Source organism: Gouania willdenowi, chromosome 24 (genome assembly GCF_900634775.1).
Source record: "Gouania willdenowi chromosome 24, fGouWil2.1, whole genome shotgun sequence".
Classification (NCBI taxonomy): Eukaryota; Metazoa; Chordata; class Actinopteri; order Blenniiformes; family Gobiesocidae; genus Gouania; species Gouania willdenowi.
The window spans coordinates 6,122,189-6,146,734 of record NC_041066.1 but is presented as its reverse complement, the minus strand read 5'-3'; the positions used below and the strand labels follow the sequence as shown (position 1 = coordinate 6,146,734).

The 24,546-nt window shown below is 37.1% G+C and overlaps 1 protein-coding gene across 22 annotated transcripts in view; it reads left to right on the top strand.

Moving 5' to 3' along the window:
- ptprk (protein tyrosine phosphatase receptor type K) overlaps window positions 1-24,546 on the top strand; it is a 160,044-nt gene that overhangs the window by 117,200 nt on the left and 18,298 nt on the right. For 4 of the 22 annotated variants that reach the window (XM_028440413.1, XM_028440411.1, XM_028440412.1 and 1 more), the window contains 12 exons: window positions 2,216-2,288; window positions 2,671-2,793; window positions 3,076-3,150; window positions 3,541-3,577; window positions 10,192-10,327; window positions 14,600-14,629; window positions 17,831-17,991; window positions 18,167-18,202; window positions 20,576-20,587; window positions 22,202-22,389; window positions 23,113-23,212; window positions 23,375-23,520. In XM_028440413.1, coding sequence (XP_028296214.1) covers window positions 2,216-2,288; window positions 2,671-2,793; window positions 3,076-3,150; window positions 3,541-3,577; window positions 10,192-10,327; window positions 14,600-14,629; window positions 17,831-17,991; window positions 18,167-18,202; window positions 20,576-20,587; window positions 22,202-22,389; window positions 23,113-23,212; window positions 23,375-23,520 — 1,117 coding nt within the window. The remainder of the gene's footprint in view (window positions 1-2,215; window positions 2,289-2,670; window positions 2,794-3,075; window positions 3,151-3,540; window positions 3,578-10,191; window positions 10,328-14,599; window positions 14,630-17,830; window positions 17,992-18,166; window positions 18,203-20,575; window positions 20,588-22,201; window positions 22,390-23,112; window positions 23,213-23,374; window positions 23,521-24,546) is intronic. The other 18 variants (XM_028440421.1, XM_028440417.1, XM_028440418.1 and 15 more) reach the window with 11 other exon arrangements.

Below are 24,546 nucleotides of genomic sequence, written 5' to 3'. Positions count from 1 at the left end.
TAGGCGATATGGAAAGCAATTTATATCACAGTTTTTTCTTTGTAAAATCACGATCACGATTTTATCACAATTTTTTTTTTTCAGATAATTTAGACTATTTTAAAGTTATTTACCACTAAAACAAACAAATTCACCTACTTAAAATCATCGCTCTAAATGGATGAAAGGGTTAAAAGATATAACTTGTACTTGTACATTTTTAAAAAATGTATTTAAGTAATTTATCAAACTCACACAGTCTTTTTACTTTAACAAAAGTGGTGTAGCAACACTACATAACAAGGCAGCAGATCAGTCCAGTGATTTTGATTTGTTTTTGAGGTAAACACACTGATGTTAATAAAATCCTACTATAAGCAGTCTTATGAACCCCACAGTTTGGACAATCATATCGTTTACAAGATAAAATGTTATTGCTTTGGTTACATTAGGCCTGGGTGATATGGACCAATAGTCATATGTCTATATTTTTCCTCATAATAGTGATAGGCGATATGAACTAAATTTCTTTTTATTTTTTTCAATATAGTTTTACAAGAAAAACAATAATGGGTCAAAGTTGGTGGATAAAAATGCCACAAAGACCCTTTTATTAATCACTAGTAGCACAGCATCAACATTTTGAGGAATTTTTGAGTTTTTCCTTCAATAAAAAATGTGTGATTAAATTATGGAGTGTTGAAAACCACATTTTGGACGTTGTCCCTTTAAGAAGTGTGTACACAGCCCTGTGCTGCGTAGAGCCTAATCGCTTAGAGTTAGTTACAGAAGAAAAATACATGCAGTGTTTCCTCAAACGTCTCTCAGTGCTTCCAGCACTCAGAACTGATGGAGTTTAACAGACGGACATCTGTTAGCACACAGGAAGCAGCACAGCAGCGTGTGCGTGCACTGGGAGGGAGTGATAGCGGATTGTACTTTCTGTGCTGATTGAGCTCTGATTAATTTGTCGGGGTCTGTAGTGCTGACATGAGCCAGTCTACTAAATGGTTTGATTTAACATATGTGCTGCGTATGGGCCACAGACTTATGACACAGACACGGCGCTGCAAGGGATAAAATGTGCACTACAGACGGTTCTACCATCTTCGTGATTTGGCAGATTGTCGATCTAATATTGTCAGATCGCACACCCTTAGTTTACATACTGTATGTTATATTTTCATGAGGAAAACCTAGCAGAGATGATCACAATAAAGCATCTGATCATTTATTTTAGTTTTTAATTGATATTTAAATGTTTGATGTATGAAATAGAGAAAACAAAAATGCTTTAAAGTTTTTTGAGAGGTTCAGGCTTTACAGTCTTATTGTTGCAATACAAATGGAAATTAGAAATAAGCATACAAATAAGATCAGGTGGTGATGACATCTTATGTCATTATTATTGCACAAGAGGTAGGAGTGAATTGTCCGGTTTGTGGGTGTGTTTTGCGATTTGCTGGGAACAGGCCCTCTATTTAGACTGGGTGCGTCTTAACTGCTCCAGAAGCCCCGCCTATAATCAAGGTATTTTTTTTTTAATTTTCAGCCTAGACGCACGTCATCCTAAACCTAAAAGTCACTGGTATTGGTTGATTCTTCAAGTTCATTTGCCTCAACTAAACATTCTTTGTTTCACTCTTGAAAGTGTGTTTATTTCTTTGTCTATGTTTGGGGGGTCTTGTCTATATATGATTTATGTTTGAGACTTATTTAAGACTGAAAAAGGCAGAAACTAAAATTCTTATATGCCCAACATAAATCATAACATTCAAGTTACTTTTCTCAATAATTCACACAAGAGAAATTCATGCATATATACTATATATATATATATATATATATATATATATAGTACATATACATGTACTTTCTTTCATATACAACATTTAACAAAGAACACAAACATATTTCTTCTGCTTAACATAACTCTAAAATATATTGACATTTTCTTTTTGAAAATAAAGAGTGTGCCACCCATTTTTATTTTTTTATCAACATTAATCCACAAATTAACTCCTAGAACAGACGGACATCTTTGTTTTACTTCTGATCTTGCTTTTGTAAATGAAACATAAATTGATCTCTTAGGCTGTATTTGCTGGTCTGTAGTGAGAAGTGATTGAGATGACACTGACACATCCTCCTAATGGTTACCTCCATCTTTACATTAGTCGTGTTTTCATTCTCATTGTGAATAAAAAGTGAACTAACTGAGTTTTCTTCTCTTCAGTGCGTACCAGATTGTTGTGGAGGAAGTGAATCCTCAGCGGACGCGTCGTCAAGCTTCCTCTGATTGTTACAAGGTGATTACACACTGTTATACGACACGTGTTTCCAACACGCCGATGCTAAGTGCTTTGTCACTGTAGGATTTTATTTAGCTTCTGGATTGCCCCACTCACAGTGTATTTATCATTAGTTTTAAGTGTGAGACTTTTTTTAACTGTGACTTTCACTTGCTCTGCTTAATTCCCCTTTGAGAAATCATGCGAACTAACTATATATAGACTTTTTTTGAACCACAAGCGTTTCCCTATAATCATTTACACAATAGAATAGACTAGCAGCGGTGGCTAACACAAATTAACATATTATAATGAAAGACTTCACAGTTAAGATTTTATTGCTCATCTGCTTTATTATACATATTGGATGTGTTTAATATAACTGGATTCTCTTCATCAGGTCCCAGTTTCTTACCACAGTGCATCGAGCGGTGGCTCCCCGTATTATTACGCTGCCCAGCTTTCCCCCAGCAGCCTGCCCGAGCCGCTCCCTTTCACCGTGGGAGACAACAAGACATATCAGGTGAGCTGATTTCATCCCAGCAACACTTTCTGTGTGACACGCAGCAAAAATATCAAGTGAGAAGATAGAAATGCAAATGTGACGGTCTGTGTACAGACAGGAAATTGTTTTCTTCTGATGTACGGCATTGTTTATACTCGTGTTTACCCGAAAAGCAATACTCCCTGCATTCAACAGCGTGTATAAGCCAAATGTTTGAGATTGTTTGGATATAGACTCTCAGATCGTGTGTAAATATTCTGTTTCATGAAGCTAAAGTGAGACTTCATCTTTGGTCTTTAGGGTTTCTGGAATTCACCTCTGGCACCAAGGAAGAACTACAACATCTACCTTCAGGCTGTCAGCAGCACAGAGAAGGTGAATGCACACCATGTGGTCACATGTTCAGATCAGATTAGATTAGATTAGATTATACTTTATTTTATCCCACAGTGGGGAAATTCTCATGTTACAGCAGCCAAAGACACAAAGAGCAAGAAAGCTAAATACAAATACAGGAAGGAAAAATAAAATAAAATAAATAATATATATTGATCAAGTTAACAATACAGAATTGTATAAATAAGTGGTAAGTAGGGTTTTACAATAAGTACTGAGTACTATTACACATAGTAAAGTGTTTATCTGATACACTTAGAAATATTACAATGGCAACAATTAATGTCCAGTCTGATTTATAACAATGTCATTGGTTGTAATGAAGTTTTGAGAAACTCAGGGTACATTTTTGTTGTCTTCTTTCTGTAGGAAACGAAGACGCAGTGTCTGAGGCTGGCATCTAAACGTAAGTGAACACTGTTATTTTGCTCATTCCTGTTCAAGGTCTGTTGGTGTCAACAGGTGGCGCTAGTTGGTACACCCAGGACAGGACACCAGTCCATCACATGGCAAACACATCCACTCACACTCATTCCTACAGCAACTTTAAAAACTCCAATTAACTTCGACATACATGTTTTTGGATTGTGGGAGGAAATCAGAGGATCTGGAAAGAAAATTCCATTCAAACGGCACACAGAAAGTGTCCACCCTTGGGTTTGAACTCTTTAACTACAGGCCCCGTCACCCTTTAACTCCTAATATTTGCCATTTGCCATTGTAGACTAATTAAAACTGTTCAATGTTTTAGTATCAGGCTTCTTAGGATATTCATTCACATTCCAAATACATGTGTGATAGCTTTATTTAAGGATTTAGAGATTGAACGTGTTTACAGCAAAGTGTATCTACAAGTTTAAATGTATTTCTGTCTACAAAATTACAATAAACTTATTAGAATGTACAAATGTAAACCTTTATTTCAAATTAAAATAATTCAAAGTTTTTAGGGAGTACATGAATTAAAATAAAGCTGATATATGTGGGAGTGGAGGACAGACCCCAGTTTGAGAACTATTGCTAGGCCAGGTAGGATAGTGGCTCTTTCGAACTTTGGATGCTAAGTGTGTTAGCATTTTTTTTTTAATATATAAATAATTTCAGTGTTTCCCAAACTTGGGGGGCATGCCCCTAGGAGGGGGCGTGACATCTTGACAGCTGGGGCGAGAGAACAGCCTTGCACTCAAAGAACTTCATTATTACTGTTCTAAAAGGACTATTCTTCAAAGAGTTTTAGTTTTGTGGAAATTTTGTTGCGATCTGTTGGCACTGATAATCTTACATTGTTCAAAGAGTGCAACAGAGAACTACTGCATAATCTATTAACTTGTTTTAAAGGAGTTTATTGTCAGCAATCGGATTAGCCACGGAGCCCCATGTCTGCTATCGTCACTGATGGTTTGTGTATGTTTGTATTAAAGGCATTAGGGATTACATGGAGTCATCGTTGTGTATTACAGATAGAATACACAGGGATGTGTTGTTATTTTCTGTGTTTTATACGTTCACATAGTTCAAAAGTCATCTTTTTACCCCGGCCATATGTTGATAGATTATTTGGTGGCATTTTAATGCTGCACACTTAATCTCTAAGCAACCGCACACAGACGCACACACATATTTAAGCGCTCACAAAGCTGTTTTGAGGAAAGAGTTTTTTAGAAATGCGGCTGATGGATCAGGGCTTAGCAGAGAGAACACGGATAAACACAGTCGTTTTGATGTTTTCAATGAAGCTGACATTCCTCCACTGCTGTGTCACTGGTAGTGTTGGGATTTACAAACAGGAAAGATGTCCCAGGGTTTACAAGGCAAACAGGGGTGAGACTGGAATGAAACTATCTCAGACTCTCATTCACTTGTTTTTAACCAAAAGGCATCAGCAACTTTTATTTTATATGCCTTTATTTCAAAGTAAAAACATTTATTTCAAATTAAAAGCCAAATACCTTTATTTATAGATATATACAATTTTGTCTAAAATGATTTAAAAACTCATTTAAAAAAACGAATTAATGACTGAATAATCGGACATCATTTAGATTTTGCTGTTATTGATGACCAAAATCAATCACGTAAATAGTATCTTGTGTCTAGAATTGAATGATTAACTATTGTCATAACAAAGATATTTGCTAAATAAATGAATCAATAGTTTGTATCCATTAGGCCACTTCGTATGAACACATTTTTGAATCTCCTTTGATGCTGTTTACAGTCATGTGCTACACACACAATGAACACCAACTTCCTCTACTAGTCTTTCACAACAAGAGCCCTGGTTTTAGGCTTTACGCTTTAAACTGTCATTTATCAAATTAAATAAACTTTAAAGATACAAAATAGCAAAAACATGAGTTTTAAAAGTCAGCACAAGAACGGCCGTTTTTATACACATGTAACATAATAACTCACCCAGAGGAAAACTAAAGAAGACATTAGTGCGTCGACATCAAGAGCCCACCTGCTATCATGGGGGCGGAGCCTCAGTGATTACCTGATGTGGAGCGATCCTCATGAGGAAAAAATACTGTAAAAAAATATTATATAAAGATATCAACATAATATAGTGTGTTTAACACATTATAAAATGTTTTAAAATTAGATGCATAATTAATGAAACAATTTTTAGTTAATGCACTTCCACTGTTGATTTAAAAATGTCTAACTGCTAAATCTTTAATCTCACAGAAAGATTGGTCTATATTTCCATCTACAGTTGTGCTTTCAGAAATAAGATGGAAACAAATATATTTATTATACTAGTAGATATTCAAGTGTGAACCGTTTAATTACATCAGCTCTCCTTGTTTTAATGGTGAAAAGATGTTAAGTTAGCATGTAATGCCTTTCCGCGCTCTGTGGCTTTGACCTTCAAGTACAGGAGGCCCATAAAACTACACAATAAAAGGAACATCATTTTGAGGACAGTCGGCCCTAATGATGGTGGAATGAATCGTTATGGCTGATTAATTTACCATCATTAAGTATTTGTAGGAAAAACCCATCAAGGGATTAGAAATGCAAACTGCAGCGTGGAGCTGTGCCTCGATGCAATATACCTGAACTCTTGTTGTAGCAGGGTTGTACTCAATTACATTTTAAAATTACAATTGCATCTTCAATTATACATGTTCAATTACAACTCAATTACGATTACACCAATCGACATATTTTCCTACTACAAATAAAATTACAAATACTATTATTTTCCCCTGAAAGTCAATTACAATTACATTCTTAATTGCTAAAGTTCACTTACAATTAATCACAATTACTGAGCCTTTAATAAATAATTTCGTAAAATGTAACCTTTTGTGTTAGCTTTCTGTTAGCATCTCTTATGATAACGGGCCAGTTTTGATGCATGTTTTAAATCAGCTGTAAAATACACTAAAAACTATTCTCTATCATCTGATTTGTTTCTCATCTCTTGGTTAGCTTGTTAGGCTTCCTAAATCAATGGGTTTTTTTTGGTGTGGGTGTATGAGCCTTTTTTCTATCAGTATATTCCTCGATTTCATTTAAAAAATATGCTATATTGATTCCAAAGAGAACTAACAAGTAAACTTGATATTAAACATATTTAAATAATATGTAATTACATTATGTGTAAGCCATAGAATAAAACATAACCTTCCGCTCTGCGCTTTGCGGAGTTAATTATTTGAACTTAATTACAATTCTAATGATGTCATAACTGTAATTAATTATCAATTGCATGATTACATCTATAATTGACCCCAACCCTGCTTCGTAGTATTTATATAGGTGTGAAATTTGAGGGTTTGCATGATGAGAACTGGTTCCTTTTTTCAAGAGCAAGAAACGCATTAATGAAGCAAGAGGTTACATGGCATCTTGTCCCTGTTCTCTGGCCTCCTGTGCGTGTGTGTGTGCGTGTGCACGAGTGTGTGTGCGTACTCAGCTGTACATCCTGGTGGGAGGATTAAGTGATGCTGGTCCCATTAGGTCATCTGGGGTATTGTGTATTGTGGTTTGGGCCTGAGGGTGTTTGTGCGTGGTCCTGAGTCGTTAGTGTGCTGACCTGGATCTTGTTCATGGACATTAGGAGCTGCTGCTGACATTATCAGGTCAGCAGGAGGAAACTTTGTAACCAGCTTTTAATACACAACCAAGAAAAGGTTGTACATTTGTTTTCAGGCCTTGATTGTTCAGAGCTGATGTTTGCATGTTCTCCCTTAGAGTGCATGGCTTTCCCTTGACCATACGTCACGCTAGCAGTCTTGTCCGGACCGTCCGGCCGGATTTAATAAACTCATCAAATTGTTCAGGTTTCCCAGGGACAGTGAACAAACCTCAGGGAACACGTCAACTCCGCTCTTTTTTATTCTATCTGAGAAATTTCACCAGTTTCTGAAAGCTACGTACGGTGTCATTCTAGTAATTTTACTCACACATGATGGAATGATTAGATGCTGCTTTGCTTTAAAGGTGCAGTCCGCAATTCTCAGATCCCTCTCTCCCCCTCCTACGTTAGTCCGACAGTGACATCACAGTAATATAACATGCTCTGTTAAAAGCATGTTACTGCAGCGCCTCTCTCTCTCAATGTGCACACACCTCAGCAGCAGCAGCAACAACAGAGTGTCACTGACAGCAGCCCACACGGAGGCTGCTGCGCGCACATGAACAACACATGCACCACAGAGATATAGTGTAACAATTACAAATCAAACATAATGTAAATCAAGCAGCAGTAATTACCTTTCAAGCAGAAAAGTTGCCAATTCTATCTTCTACTCCTCCAGACCATACACTGTAAAAAAAGACGGTGCTCCAGCCCCGGTAAAGGGGCGGGGACTGTGAGTGACTGTGTCAGACAGCCCATCAAACACAATCCTGCCTCTGATGGGTTCTTTTTGCTCGAGGAGGACTCAATTAACTTGTTTTTTTTCACACAAACTACTAGTTTAATGTAAAGCTGTCCTCACATAGTGACAGCTTTAGCACATATGACAAAAAGTCACTTTTATAAGAGTTGCACACTGCACCTTTAACAAAATTGTCACACTTGAGTAAAAGAGAAAGAGAGAGCCCAAAGTCCAAGATGGATAGAAAGAGTCCTGAGTCCCTCTTAGTCTAAACCTCATCCCCTCCCTCATGTCTCCACAGACAACAGACAAAATAAAGCTCAGAGTCAGCATGGGACCATGTGATGCAAACTTTCACAGTCATTTATTGAAGTGTATACTTAATGACAATATAATGTTCTGTAAGCCTTGATTTTTTTTCTTCATAGTTTTAATTTCTAGGAGATGTTTCAATGAGTGATGGATTTTAAGAACGCATAGATTAGATTATATTATTATAGAAGGACAGATTGTTATAATGCATAATAAAAGTGACTGACTTGAGATTTTTAAGTCTTTGTTATAAAGAGAGAAATTATTTTTTAAACCCTATGGACAATAACAACTTATTTATCTACTATATTGTATTTTGCCAATACAAGGTAGATTCAAGAAAATGTCGAGGTCGGCCCGAGTGTTCGAGCTCTTTTTTGGAAATCAAAATATGGTCACCCTACTTTACGCCTTAATGAAGGAGCATTGAGTGTACCTACATGGGAAAAGTTAAAAGGTTAAAAATCTACTTTTTTATAGCTGAGAATAATGAATGTTGTTCTTACTGTGTTATACTTCTAGATTAACGTATAATAATTTAAACATAGTGGTTCATATAAGTTATTCCTCTTTGTAACAGCAATAAAAAAGCTTTTTCACCAACATGTATTCATCCACTACAGTAAATAGTCCAAAAAGCAACATTATACTTGTGCACTGTAGTGTGATGTGGTTACATAATGAGAGGAGATTTGATGGCGCCATTTAAAAAAAAAAAAAAAATGGTTTAACAAAATAATATGTGGAGGCAGATAAGAGATTATGTTTATCTTGTTGATATTTAGCGTTAGAACTGGATTATTGTTGTTTGATAGACACTGCATTATTTGGACTTTTGTGCATGTTTTCCTAGAGTTAGATTATTGGGATTATGATAATGCATGTTAATGTTCTTAAACTGCCGCTGAAACTATTCTGCTGTCATCAGATCACATGGTTAAGTGGAGCTCAGGACTCTGAAAAACAGATGTTCTCCTTCTTTCTGTTGGGTTTTTACCTCCTCTGTGTGAAACGCTGCCAGTTAAATTAAAGCCCAAATGGACCAAATCTGACTTTCACTCAAATATGTGAAGTTAACAGGAAGAGAAATGAGGTGCAATTTACTCACGAGATTTAAAGACAGAAGGAAACACACGGTTTGTGGATGTGGAAGATTTGGTTTGTTCAGTTTTTTATTTTGTTGTTGCTTACCTCTTCTACCCCCAGCCTCTTCTCCGAAAATCAGATATCCATAACAAATTATGTTTTTCAAAGCTTCTACATGAGCTGCATGGCAATTTTTTTTTCAGATTGAAGTTGGACCCTTAGAGGTTACAGATCCCACATTTGGGAAATATATGATACTGGGTGACAATAAATAATGTTTCAAATACAGAAATCTGCCTAAAAAAACAGATTTATATGAAATATAATTTCAATTCTCATTAGGGAAGGCTACAAAGGCAGAAATAAGTGAACTAATGTATGGACATCAGCTGAAGCAAGTTTGGTGATAATAATAACATAATAATAGGCCAAAGATACACATGTTTTTGTAAAACGAAAAAAAAAAAAAAAAGGTTCAGGCAGAAGCCCACGTTGCCAGAACTGTGCCAAATTTGTTTGGCAACAAGTGTAACTGTAACATGTCAGTCAAATTGATTCCAATAATTTTTAGTCTTATTTTTTTACCACTAAATGGTTACTGGTATGGACTTTGGAGATTTGCCCGTCATGTTCCTTGTTGATTTGATGAAAACTGAAGAAATCTCAAATTAAAAGCACAGGTCAAGTGTTTTTAATAAACTACCGGTAGTTACATTTATGGCCTTTTTTAATTCCAAATAAGATATTTTGCTTCTTCCCTGATGTGGTTTCCATTCCTGTGTTCCAGGTGCTACAGAGGAGCCTGAGGTCGTACCTGATCCTGCCAAACAGACTGACCGGGTTGTGAAAATCGCCGGGATCAGCGCTGGCGTCCTAGTTTTCATCCTCCTAGTTCTGGTCGCCATCCTCCTAGTCAAGAAGAGGTGAGTGAGTTGAATATATGGACCTCTCTAAAGCAGCTTTGATGAGTAGTGTATTGATCAAAGCAAACCGTGATTGATCCACGAGCACAAACGAACATAGACACAAATGCTCTGATATCATTTCATTGTTTGTCGGTTCAATACCTGCCGACGTAAAACCATCTTTCCATTCATCCACCATGAAATGTGATCTCCCTTCAGAACCAGGTTGTGTTGAGGTGGATGTGTGTAAATACAGTGTCTAATTATGTAATTCTGGCTTTAATTTGGACACAATCGTCGACTCAGGTTTGAATCTATGATATGCCCTGTTATCACAGAACAATTCCACTTCAGGGTTATAGTACTCGACCCCATGGTGTGACCCAGTATCAAGACATTCTGATGTGCAGTTTAAAAATAAAAGCCCATCAAAGTGTCAAATATGGGAAAAAATACTTATGAATTTGAATTCAGTTTAAAATGAAACGCCCAATTATCACAGAATAATTTCACTTCAGGGTTATAGCACATGACTCCATGGTGTGACCCAGTAATGATCAAGACATTTTGATGTGTAGTTTCAAAATAAAAGCCTGTCAAATATGTGACAAACTACATATGATTCAGGATTCAGTTTAAAAAGAGTTTCCTAACTTTTCTCACTGTGCACATATTTCATACAGAAAACAATAATCACCTCATTGTGCAGTGGAAATACTGATGTTGACACAATATTATGTGCCTGAAAAATGAATCTTAATATGACAAATCGATTCACTTTGCAATCAATAATAATAACTAATTTCTAAATACTTTATTTTAATCTCTGCTTTGTTGGCACAATTATTATTATTATTATTATTATTATTATTATTATTATTATTATTATTATTAGTATCATGAGGAGAAATAAAGGGAAGGTAATGTCCAAGCATTAGATTAGAAATGCCACCATGCATGGATTATTCTCATTTTCAGCACCTTTAATGAATTTCTAAAGAACAGCGAATGTGGCCTTTTGGATGTTGAACAAAAACATGAAAGTAAAAGTCTGCAGAGGTTCTCGCTGGGTTGACTTTTCACAGGTTAATTATGTTTTATTAGAAAATACTAGAAAGAAAAAAAAAGGAAAAAAAATACCTTTACATTAGGGAGCCAAAGTCATGAAATGTGGCATTAAGTTAGTTTGTTGCGCCACCATGTGGCGGTGAAACACAACTACAAGGCAAAGAATGCCACAATAAGAAAACGAGACCCTAACATTTCAAATTCCTCATGATTGCTTTGTGTGACACTTTCATTGCAAACGTTCAATTTGGGGAAATTAATCTTAAAATGTGTACATCCTGGTGTGTAAATGTGTATTAATTGGATAGTTTGAAGCAATTTTCCACCCTAGTCTGTCATTTAAATTCTAGTGCTCAGGGAGTTTCATCATTAAAAAGTTCCCACTTGCAGTCAATCTGTTTTTTTCTTCTAATTTTGAACATGAATATTAATAGCTTGATTTTCTCTCTGACAGCTACACATCACCAGCTTGTTACAGAATTCCAAGCTGGCTTTAAGAAGGTGCTGTGTGATTTCCTCTGAGCATTAAACCTTTTTATTTTGCCAGAGGCTCAATGAAAGAAATCTCCCAATTACAACCAATCCAATCTCACTCTGGGAATCAAAAACAATCACAGTCACATTTCCACTCTTTTCATTTGTTCACTTTGCTCCTTCCTAATGCAGTTTAATCTCTAAACTGTAGCCGGTGGTTGGACGAGGCTTTGTTAACGTGGCACAACACTCACCTTTGTATTGAGTGTTGTGTCTCTGGGGCTGTGCACCTTCAACTCAAACAACCCTAAGGATCATTATATTCTTCTTTTGCGCAGAAAAGTGGCTGCAAGGCACTAAAAAGATCAGCATAGTCATAGTCTGCAGAGAAATAACAAGCTTTTGTAGTGAATCCATCAATAGTTTGGACTTATTCACTGATTATTTTCACCGTCAGAGAAATGTAATTGTTAAAACTATTAGTAAAGAATGATTAGTAGGGATGGACAATATTATCATTGTCAAATATTTTCCATAGAATGTAATATTGGTTGACTTTGATATTGTTTTCGATATTGTTTCCCCATGTCTGCATTTGATGTCTGAAGTTGACACTACATCCAGTGCAATCCTTTGTGGACAAAAATGCATGAAATCATTTTGTGACCACCCCCAGCTTTCCCTAAGGAAGGGAATGAAAAACTTGACATGTGGAAATACTAGGATGTTTGTTTTCCACTGATATTCTAAAAGCCGATATGTGCCTTTTGAGACGTTAAACATACATTTTGGAAAACATGCTGTATTTAAGTTGAAATAGTTTTCTTATTTTGCACAGATAAAGTTTTGTGTAGAATACATCCAGTGGGGCATTACATTAAGAGTAGGCTTAATGTGTTGATTCTACATATATAATGTGACTTATATATAGATTAAAGGGGAGGGGAGTCAATGTGTATACCGGATAGTTCACTATTGTCTTATATTGGAAATTAATTTTGGTGGTGTACATCACAAGACATAAAATAACCATAGTTGTAAATCTTGGGGAGATGGGAAAATCCCCCCCCCCCAAAAAAAAAAAAAATAATAAAAGAAATTGAATAGATAAATAAACCAGTTAAATTATTATTAGAATGAATGTTAACACGGCCCATACGAATCAAATGCTTTAGAACTTTATTACCTCCCCCATCTGCTTTAAAAATGTTTGTCCCAGTGATGCTAACAGACACTCTGAGTATGGCATTCACATATTAAGAATAAAAGTAATGAGCTTTATTCAAACGTACGTTTCTGTACTTCAGATATTTGTTGTTAAACTGCACATGAATGTAATTCTCCATTACAAACATCCCTCATGTCTGCTATACTTAACCCACTTACAAATTGGAATATTTGATGTATTTACCGTATTTTTCGGACTATAAGGTGCACCGGATTATAAGGTGCACTAGCAACGAATGGGTCTGACTGGGTCTATTTTCATACATAAGGCGCACTGGTGTGTTATTATTAATATTAAGACGCATTAGGCAAAACAAAATAGTCAGATAAGTCAAACTTTATTCAACTCATTAACAATAACTCTCAACATTGTTCAGGTTTAACACATAAAATACAGAACAAGATACTCACTTTTTCAGTTCAGTATGTTGAAGCACAGTACAGGTACATATCACTCCACGAGGCGTCTGACTACGGTAGCCCTGAAGCGCCAAAAATCTATCAAGCAGTGCAGCTTCATAGTTTACCAAAGTTGTACTAAAACATTTTGACATATTAATTTCATACATAAGGCGCACCTGATAATAAGGCGCACTGTCGATTTTTGAGAAAATTAAAGGATTTTAAGTGCGCCTTATAGTCCGAAAAATACGGTAATTGAAATTTGTTTTTTGAATGAGGAAAAGTAATAAATCAAATTTTACTTTAGGGAATTGTTTTCTTTTTAAAATTTTTGTATTGTCAAGTCCTTAAAGGGGATGCTTTGCTCACAGACACAGAATAAAGGCACTTTTACTATTTTTAAAGAAGGCATTTCATAGTAATAATAATAAATAATAAGCAAGTAAAGTTTTAACGATGATCAAAATTGAAACAATTTGATTGCAACAGAATGCACCGTAGACACACATATACATATATATATATATATATATATATATATATATATATATATATATATATATATATATATACATACAGTTTCTAAAATATTGGCCTATGTGTGTTTGACTTTGTGTTATGAGCCAGTTTTCTCATACATGTGGGTTTGTGGGGAGATCAATCTTCATCGTCATTAACCCTGAACAACTGTGAACGATACTGCATCTTTAAAATAGATGGACATGATGACATAGAAATGACATCATACTCGCTTTACAGGAAGCGAGCTACCAGGAGTTACTGATTGGTTAGCGCTGTGTGCGGCTCATTGGCTGATTAGAAGCGTTCAGTTTTAGTGACTGTGACCCTAAATCGATGCATGTTGGGAACATAATGAAGTTAGAGGAGACAGACAGGCTGCATGCTAAAAGGTAAATCAGTTCTGATTGATGGAGAAGTTAAAGGAACAGAGCCTGTAGATCGTAACCCCTACCTTGCATGACCCGTTAAGCTTTAGCCACTACAGGGTATTGTTTTGATCTGTTTCTGTTGTTACTGGTCTAGACAGGACAAGGTTGTCCTAATTTGCATATTCCCTTGTGTCTCACTCTTTGCTTTCTGATTGGCTCACAACCTCAGGAGGACCTACTATTCATACTCTTATTACCTGTAAGTAAACAACCAACCCAGGACCAGCTCACCCAGCTGCTCCTGTGCTAACTGGGCGACCTAGTGGCTAGTTGTTGTTATTTTTTAAAGATGCAGTATACTTTTTTCAAGACAAAACACATTTTCAGCTCTGATAACCAGCCAAAGCCATCTTCATTGACGCCTCGCCAGGGCGGGGGTCAGTCCACCTCCATGTCACTCTTTTTCTTTAATATTTGACTTTGGAAAGTGTCTGGGCTCCTGGAACTGTAACAGTTTGATGTGCAAAGCTAAAAAATAAATAAAGAGAAGTGAAGTGATTGTGATCTGACCTCCGCCCCGGTGTCTTCTACATGCTCCAAAGTTGCTCCAAAGCAGGCTCCCCAGGGCCAGAGGGGGCCACAGTGTGGGAGAACACAGGCCCGAGCGTGTTATTTGAAAAAAGAATGCTGCACTTGTGACTTGTAGCTCTTTGTGTGCATGTAGTCATGTGATCATCCATCCGCCCATCAAGTCACAGGTATCATGGGAAAGCTCTGCTCCAGTTGCTCTGTGCTGTCTTTTCTCTCTTGTCCTTTTAATGGGATTTTCTGCTATGGGCGCTACCTTCCCTGCTCTTTACCAACACGTTCAACTTCTCAGAGGAAACACGTTTTAAACCATATTGACTAAAACAGATGAAGCGTTCACCTCTAGCCATGTCTGACAGTGACAGTTAGTGGATGGCTGCTTTTTCAGAGCTCCAACATGTACTCGTAACAGTGGACTGTGCAGTAAAATTATCCTTTGAGTAATATCAAATTATTGTAATTATCATGGAGGTTAATTATTTATTATTCATTTCTCTAAATCCATTAAATTTGCTTTTTTTAACCCTCCTATTATCCTTGACCCTATTCAATGTTTATCATTCAGAGAATATTAGTTAGTTTTTTTGCTTCATATTTTATGACTTTTCCTAATTTGATGGGTACAGTTGATTAAACATCAATGATCATGATAGTATTTGTTCAATGCGCAGAACACATATTGCACGCATTGGATGTTCTTCTCGGGTCATTTTGACCCCCCAGCTGTTTTAGCTATCTAAAACTTCTCAGTGTGTGACCTGCAGTAAATGTCAATAATGTCAGTAAATTTGAGAAGATTTTGATTAAGACTATTCAAGATAAATTCATTCTAATTTAAAAGTTTGACCTGATGGTGGCGCTAGAGAACAGGTCAAGGTTTCATTATTTATGTATTCAACAAATAACCAAAGTGCCTGACAAAAAAAACTTGGTCAAACATTTTCTGAAAATCATTTTCGGGAGGCAAATATCGCTGGGGTCAGATTGACCCCAAGGGTAAAATGTGTTAGTAATAGTAATATTTGAGGATAATAGGAGGGTTAAAGCATGTGAGAAAGCATATGAGAAACTTGAATAAGCTTGTTGTCTTTTTCTGAAAAAGATTTAGAATTTAGACTTAACATTCCTAATTACATATCAATGCTTGTTGAAAAATATTTTTATATAATGATATATATCTATGCAAACACAGAGAGGTGCATGTGCAGTTAGGTCTTTGTCTATTGAATGTGCGAGTACAAGTGTCCGTGTGTGCGCGTGCGTTGTCCTGGAGGTGACATATGTTGAGCTCCAGAGGTAAATGATAACATAAACAAACCGCATGCTTTCTGCTCGTCTACTGGGGAAAAGTGTGAAAGTCCTGCTACAGTTACATTGTGTCTGTTGTCCTTAGTGACACACATCAACAACTCAGTGGAACAGTCCTCCACGTCCTCTCATAGTCCTCAGAAGTTATTTTCCCCTAACGACTCAGAATTTAAGACATGAAAGCTTTACTGCGATATTCACATTACATCGCTGTTTTCACACAATTTTATTTAAAGAAAAAAAAGGTAGACTTTTGATTTATTCTAGGTAAAAATAAACAACATCTGGCACCTTTTCTTCAGTGCATCTGTTAAAACCTGCAGCACTTTTTCTACATGCGCTCCATTCGTTCAGGCAGCGTTTTTCAACCTTTTTGGAGCTGAAGTACAAAATCTCAAAATTGTTAGAAAATGAAACTTTGTGTAACTGTAATTAACAATCTGCAGTCATTTTTCTAAGTGTTTTTATTAGGAATCAAATGAACAACAACAAAAATCTATTATGATTTTTCACATTTCTTTTTTCAAATAAAAAGTGCAATTAACAAAATGTAGTCATTCTTATCAAAGAATCTTGAATAAAAATTAAAAAAAAAAAAAAAAAATATGTTCATCTTTCATATTTTGCATACTTGATATACGGGATAAAAGTAAGTTTTGAAAGAAGATAATACATTAAATATGATTAGAACTACAATTGAACTTTATTCTGTTAAATATTGTTTTGTTTTATATAATGTATTTATTATATTAAATTATTTTATATTATATTAATATATTACAAAAATGCATAATGGCATATTTGCATACAATAATTTGTTCAAAAAAAAATTTTTTTTAGACCAATTAGGTGACATTGGTTGAAAAACCCTGCTTTTAGGTACCAAGAGTAATTGGACTATTGAGTGCTCAGCTTGTGCATGTGCAAAAGTGTGTTTGTTTTCTCTTAATTTAAGAGAAAGAAGGGATTTCAAACAGACACATGGACCAAACTCAGCATCTGTTGATATCTGTGGATTTAAGACATTTAAAGTCAATTTATAGAAGGTGTTACTTCTGCAGCATTCACCTGATCTGGATGTTAACACTGGTGAGTGACGGTGCACAGGGCCAAAATGCTAGAGATTGAGTTATTTTAACATCCTTTCTGCTTTAGTCATCAACACATACAGCAGTAGGGCTGTATATGACCATTAGCTGATGGCTGTGTGCTGTTGGGTCTGATAATGTTCTGCTACCTGTAGGTCAAAGGTCATTTCCCCCTGGTTTGCACTGATGCCGTTTCCCTTTTCTCCCGTAGCTGAGCCTGTACAACTCTGCAAACACAAACAAGCCTCTCCTCAACCTTCCTTTGCTCGTTTCTCTCCTGCTACCAAACATTTCTGCTCTCTTTTTCTGTCACGTTGGGTTTGCACTGTAAGTCAGGAGTCTGCAGCCCTCAGCCCAAACAACCAAATGTGTGCCATTAACCAGGTGGAGACACAGCTGTGGTCTGCAGGCTCGCTTGACGTCCAAGCATGTGGTTGCATGCCATGCCTAAACGCTTCTCTCGCATTCCCTAACAGGAAGCTGGCTAAAAAGCGTAAAGACGCCATCGGGACGACACGCCAGGAAATGACACACATGGTGAACGCAATGGACCGCAGCTACGCCGACCAGAGCACTCTGCACGGGGAAGACCCCATGGCTGTGACGTTCATGGACTCTCACAACTACAACAACAGATGTAGGTCCATTAAAGCAACCGCTACCATTATCAACCAATGGGAATCATTGTTTGTCCCTGTTTTAATGTCAGTGGTGATAATTGTACAAACTCCTGGCTTTATTTTAGCTCAACAATAATGAATCTTCTTCAGTACTGTTTAAGTTGTCCTTCTTCACCATGTTTCCTCCTGCAGTGCCCAACGACCCACTGGTTCCTACTGCAGTGTTAGGTGAGCCGGCTCATGTAGTTGCATATGATGTCAGAGATCCCTCATTGCCACCATAGATCTCCTGTGCCTGTAGCATCAGCTGTGCATGTGTTCCCATGCTCATCCCATCAGTAGTGTCTGTAGTCCAGTAATGTGTAAGCCAATCAAAGGAGGGAACAGCACTTAACTACCACAGACATTATTGTGGAGTTGTAATAAAACACATTGGAAACTGTTTGAGCATAGATTTAATATCAGTGATATAAATCCACCATAGTTAGGCTCTACTAGTACATGTAATCAAGTTTGGTTTATTCGTGAGCAAGTACACTTTACTAGTGAAGCTAAAAGTGTCACAAGTACTACAAGTAAGCATGGTGTGTTATTAAGGGGGCAGGGGAAAGCAAACTCAGGCTTGCCATTGGCTTTTAAAAATATTACAACCAACTGGATTAGATTATAATCAGTCCTATTTATTTTGCATTAGGTCTTTGGATCTACTACTACTACTACTACTAGTGGACTTAAAACAGTCTACTAGCACTACTATGGAGATATTTTGAGTTTAGTAGTAGTACTAGTCAACTCAATTTTGGTGCACTAGTGGGTACTAGTAAACAATTAGCTCTACTAGTAGCACTAGTGGAGCTAAATCAAATCAAGCACCCTGATTGGTTGTAATATTTTCAAAAGCCAATGGCAAGCCGGAATTTGCTTTCCCCGCCCTTTATTAGCAAATAAGGCTTACTAGTGACACGTTTTACTTCATTAGTGAAGTGTGCTTGTGCACTAGTAAACCATAACTGAGTGCATGTTCTCCAAATGTTCAAATTAAATTAGACTATTGATTCCTTGGGAATAATCCCTGAGGGAAATTGAATTTCCAGCAGCAGTGAAAAGAAAAGAAAAGCAGGAAACAGGGTTGAAATACAGAATAAAAGAGAAGATACAAAAAACTAAATATACAGAAATAAATAATGAAGGATTGGTACTACAGACTACAATTACTGCTGTGTCCCCCAAACACCCCCCACCCAGGAGTTTTTTACAGTCGTAGAGCTTTTGACTGTAGTTGATATCACTGATGTCACATTTATGTTCAAACAGCTTTCAATAAAACAGTCTGTTCATCTTTGAATTATCAGTCGGTCAGTTCTGCCTCAAACTCCACAGAAATACAATTTGTTTCATCTGTCATCAGCGCGTTCCCCCTCACGTCTCGTCTCTACAGTCTCAGACATAGTTTCCATTTCCCGTGGAGAGTTATTGATGTTCACACTAATTATGGCCTCATTCATTCCTCTGTTACGAGTTGTTTTTGGGAACTCACTGTTGGGAAGTCTCTGGACGAGTCTCCTGCTCTGCATTAGAAATAGTTTTTGATGTGAATGGAGAAGCCTCTGCCACCAGGGATGTTTCTGCACTGTTGGTTTAAGGCCTAGTTTTGACGCTGCAGTGTGACGTGGAGCACTAACGGAACCTCAGGGCCTCCACATGCTGTCTCGACCCATCGTGTCACAGAGCAATGCGATTTAGAGCATTATTAGGCAGCGTCATGTTAGGTTTTCTGTTAATTAGCCTGACGAGGGCCGTACAAAGCTTTGACGATCAGAGGTGTTAGCTCGATGCTCCTGGAGCAGAGAGAAGAATCGGAAGCACAACAGCGAGAATGAAGGCGGTCACACTGAGAGTTCACTGCTTGATTAGACTTTGTGTGAATTGGTGGGTTCCAGTTGTCACCCTACATTTAACCTTTAACTATCAAACAATCTAGATCATTTGTGTCAAACTCATGGCCCAGGGGCCAAATTCGGCCCTGTAGAGCATCTAATTTAGCCTGCAGGAGGAAGGAAAAATGACAGAGAAAACGTAAAAAAATTGGAAAAATAAAAATTCTTACAAAATCTTTGAATTTTGTGAAATCATGACATTAAATTTCCCTTAATTAAATATAACTGGGTCACAAAATCTAGGAAATTCAAAGTGAAGATCCTGTTGGAACTGATATCTATCACTTATCGCTTTGGATATTGTCGGTTTCTTGCATCTTAGTATTTTATGTAAATGTATAAATGCAAACTAGGGCACAATAACACAGGCTTGATATACAGGATTCTTCATAAATGAGTGTTTTATTGTGTAACCAACAAATCAGCCACACGTGGCCACCAGGGGTTGGAATGCTGTCTCTGAAGACTAGTTTTTCATGCACTTTTCAAATCATTAGTTGTAGCTTTGATTGAAGAATGTTTGTTGTCATTTTGTCATTCTTACTTCCTCTTTCCCTCATAGAACTGCATGATTACCTTAAAAGTCGTGAAGCCATTAAATCAGTTTATTGTGTAGTCTGACGTTGCATTTCTTCTTTCCTCTCTTTGCTGCTTTAACATGTAGTTCCAATCACTGGTGAGTATTAAGCCAGGCTTTGAAATGGTTTATTAGTTGCTTTTAGTTTCTGCAGGTGAACTTTATCTTTATTATGTTGGATTGGCTCTCCTTGGTGAAAACTCATATCAGCTGAAGGAAATGATGAAAAAAGTAATTTTGTGGAAAATCATGTTATGTATACCAGTGGTTCTCAAACTTCTTTGGGTCTCCCCCACTTTAATCAAAGGTGAACTTTCAAGCCCCACCCGTGCCCATTTCCCCCCTAATAATCCTGACAAATAAGACATTTTCAAATTTATTGAAAAAGTAACCTCATATTTCATAATAAATCACAAACCTGCATAAAGACACATGTAAAAGTGCAGCAGTCAAAATCACAGGAAATAATGAAACATTGTTTGCATTCTGTGCCAAAAAGCTTAGGAAAACAAAAAAGGATATTATTTTTTTTAAGTGAGCCTTTGAAAGTCTGTTTATTGTTCCACTCCATGTAAAGTAAATGTCGACGAAAATCATTAATTTTGTACTTTAGTTCCACATGACATTTTGTTGCTGGTCCATAATCTAATTTAATGCTCTTTTAATTTCTGCTACATTTTTATGCTTTTCATTATTACTTTCTTCGATTTGTTTACTGTTAAAGTCTGTGTAAAGCTGAAATAAATTTGTGTTATGAGTTTGTCCCACCACAGAAATGTGTCATTGACCACTGAGTCAAATTTGAAAGATTAAAAATTGCTAAGTATGTCAAATTAGGTCTCAAAATCATGGAAAAACAAGCACTTCTCTCTGCTCTGAAACGCTGGGGGCGTGTCAGTTGGAGCCACGCCCACATGCGGGAAGGGCTCCGCCTTAGTGTACTGTGTCTATGGGAGAGAGCAGTGTGAAAGCGGCTCCAGCGTTGATAGTGCTTCCAAAAGTACTGGGATCGGGCCAAACAGCAGAAAAGTCTGCTCCGCTTGAGTCCGAATCTATGCATCTCTCCCGGGTAGAGTCAGAACTGCGTCCGCTAGAGCCAAAACACACAATCGTGGTGCAAAATAAGTGCTAATTTAATGGAAAATGTGGCACCAGCGGATGCGTTTTATTCCCCCGAGTCGGAATATGCGGTTTGTTTTTTACTAGGGGCCAAATTGCGCCTGCTGGAGCACGCTGAAGTTTGCTGTGCTTCAGCAGCAGGGTTGGGTTTATGTTAATCATGGCTTCATTACGTAAGGCGGCCATGATTTCTGACCCGCCCATTAAATCCTGAACACAGAAGATGGAAACAGTTTTTGAAGCCTAGCTCTACAATGAAAGTTTAAATGGTTGAATGGCTTTGTACATGTTTTAAGGAATACATCTATGACCTATTTAATATGTTTAGTATAAAATGTCAGAATTTGCTTTACACGTTCTTTAATGATCATTATTGTCAACAAAGAAAAGCATTTAAGAAGATTGGCATGAAATGGAAAATTTCCAACTATTTTTCGCACCCCACTTGTCATGTCTCCATTGCCCACCAGGGGGGGTACTACATACTTTGAGAAGCACTGGTGTATACCTTTACGTTAAGAAGATCTGGTCTCAGTGAGATTTCTTTTTTTTTGCTTGAGACCAACACAAACAAACTTCTTTCCTTTTCCTCAGACGAGAACCATAGCGCCTCAGCAGCAGAGAACAGCAGGCTTCTGGACGTTCCTCGCTATCACTGCGAGGGAACCGAGTCTCCGTACCAGACGGGCCAGCTCCACCCGGCCATCCGCGTGGCCGACCTCCTGCAGCACATCAACCTGATGAAAACGTCCGACAGCTACGGCTTCAAGGAGGAATACGAAGTAAGACTCGGGTTTGTGTGTCAGATGAACCTCTACAGTATTGGTGTGATGGTTCCATAGTGTCAGGTATTCAGTGTATATCAGTGTCTATGGCCGACATGGCAACAGGCGGCCCAGGGGCCACATATGGACATCAATCTAATTTTGTGCGGCCCCTAAAACAAATCCCCAAAAATTGTATTTCAAGAAGTTGGAAAGACATAAAGCCCTAAACACACAAATTTGACAGCAAAATGCACAAAGTACTCAAAATTTTACAAAATGACAACAAAGACGGACACAACAACCACTTAATTAACAAACAAAATGACTTAAAACCACAAAATACAACATAACATTACAGATTAGCTCCTAAGACTCACAAACTGTCAACAAAATTACAGAAAATACCGAAAACAACAACAAAATTACAGAGTGACCCCAAAAATGCATAGATGGACAACAAAAATACAAAAAATTACATAAAAATACACATAATTACAACAAGAGCACAACAAAATAACACAAACACAGACAAAAACAAAAAAAGGCGAAACCCTTTTTCCCCCTGTATTATTGCTCAGATAGGTCATTATTCTAATGTTGATAACGTGGCCCTCGGACCAGATACAATCACATTTTTGTGGCCCCCGGCTGTGATAGAGTTGCCCATCCCTGGTCTATGGTTTAATCTGACAGTTTCTACATTAGGTGTCAGTTTTCTTTTATGTTTTTTTTCTGCTGTTGGTGATGCAGAGCTTCTTTGAGGGCCAGTCAGCCACATGGGACGTGGCCAAGAAGGAGCAGAATCGGACCAAGAACCGCTATGGAAACATTATAGCATGTAAGATCATATTATGTTTATTATCAGTGCTAAGGCTGCTAAACAGTTTGTAAACCAAAACAACGACAGAACAGAAAAAAGGCTCATAAACGTTCTAACGAATTTTCCTTTGCTCTTCCTGTCACACACACACACACTCTTCTCTTCTCTCTCTCTCCATAGATGACCACTCACGCGTTATCCTCCAGCCCATAGAAGACGACCCGTCCTCCGACTACATTAACGCCAACTACATCGATGTAAGTGGAAACGCAGCGAATGCTACTATTGGCTCCCAACGAAACCAGCGAAACCACACCCCCTCGCTCGTATGTCAGGCCTCTATACCTTTATTGCGTCTGCTGGTCACCCATCAAACCATTTTTGTGATCTCATCGTATTCACAGCATGTGTCAGATTTCACTGCCATCCGTTGGTCTTCACACTGTGTGAGTGCGTTAGCATCAAAAAGCTAGGCTATAGCTGCTTTATCCTGCTATTTTAAACCAGGTTGTTTCAATGATTTTCACATACAGGTGTTCAAACTCAGTCCATCAGTCCTGCATGTTTTAATGTTGGCTTACTCCAGTGTTTTTCAATCTTGGGGTCGTGACCCAATGTGAAATGGAAAAAAAAACACAAAAACAACATTTATTGATTAAAATTGTATTTCTAATATGTTTAAATTATTGTTCTTTTTCAAATGAACACATCACACACACAATAAATATCTAACAACTGTATTCTATACTAAACTTTCTCAAATATAAATCTAGTTCAAATAAAATGCAGAATAAAAGTATGTTGTCACTTTGTGCCATGTGTGGTTATATATTATTAACCGTATACAATCAAAACATTATTGTTTCCATTTGATGCACCAGATTATTTAATTTGCGTCTTTGTAGGAAGAGGCTTTCTGCTGAGCTGCATGATGACACACTGAGTGATAAAGCTGTGATATATGGTGTCTAAAATTCTAGTCATAGCTATAGCAGGACTGCAGTCCTCCAGGAAGTGAGTGCAAGCATCCTGAGATAAGAAAAAAAAGAAATTATAAAATAAAATAAAAGTAGGCTGAAGGTAAAACAAATGTATTAAAATAACACCACAAACATAGACAATCTGACTAAATAAAATGAGGACTATAAACTTTGAATCAGTATTTAAAAAATAAAAGCCCAAAGAGATCAAACTATCCTGACCCCACCACCCTAAATGTATCTAAAGGTCTTCAAACTTGTTGGATGGAATTGAAAAGGGAAAATTGATCCACTTTTTAGCAGCCTGCCTCACTTTCCATCTACTGGACTTTATGTCCTTCTTCTTCTCTACATCATAAAACAGCTTTTTTA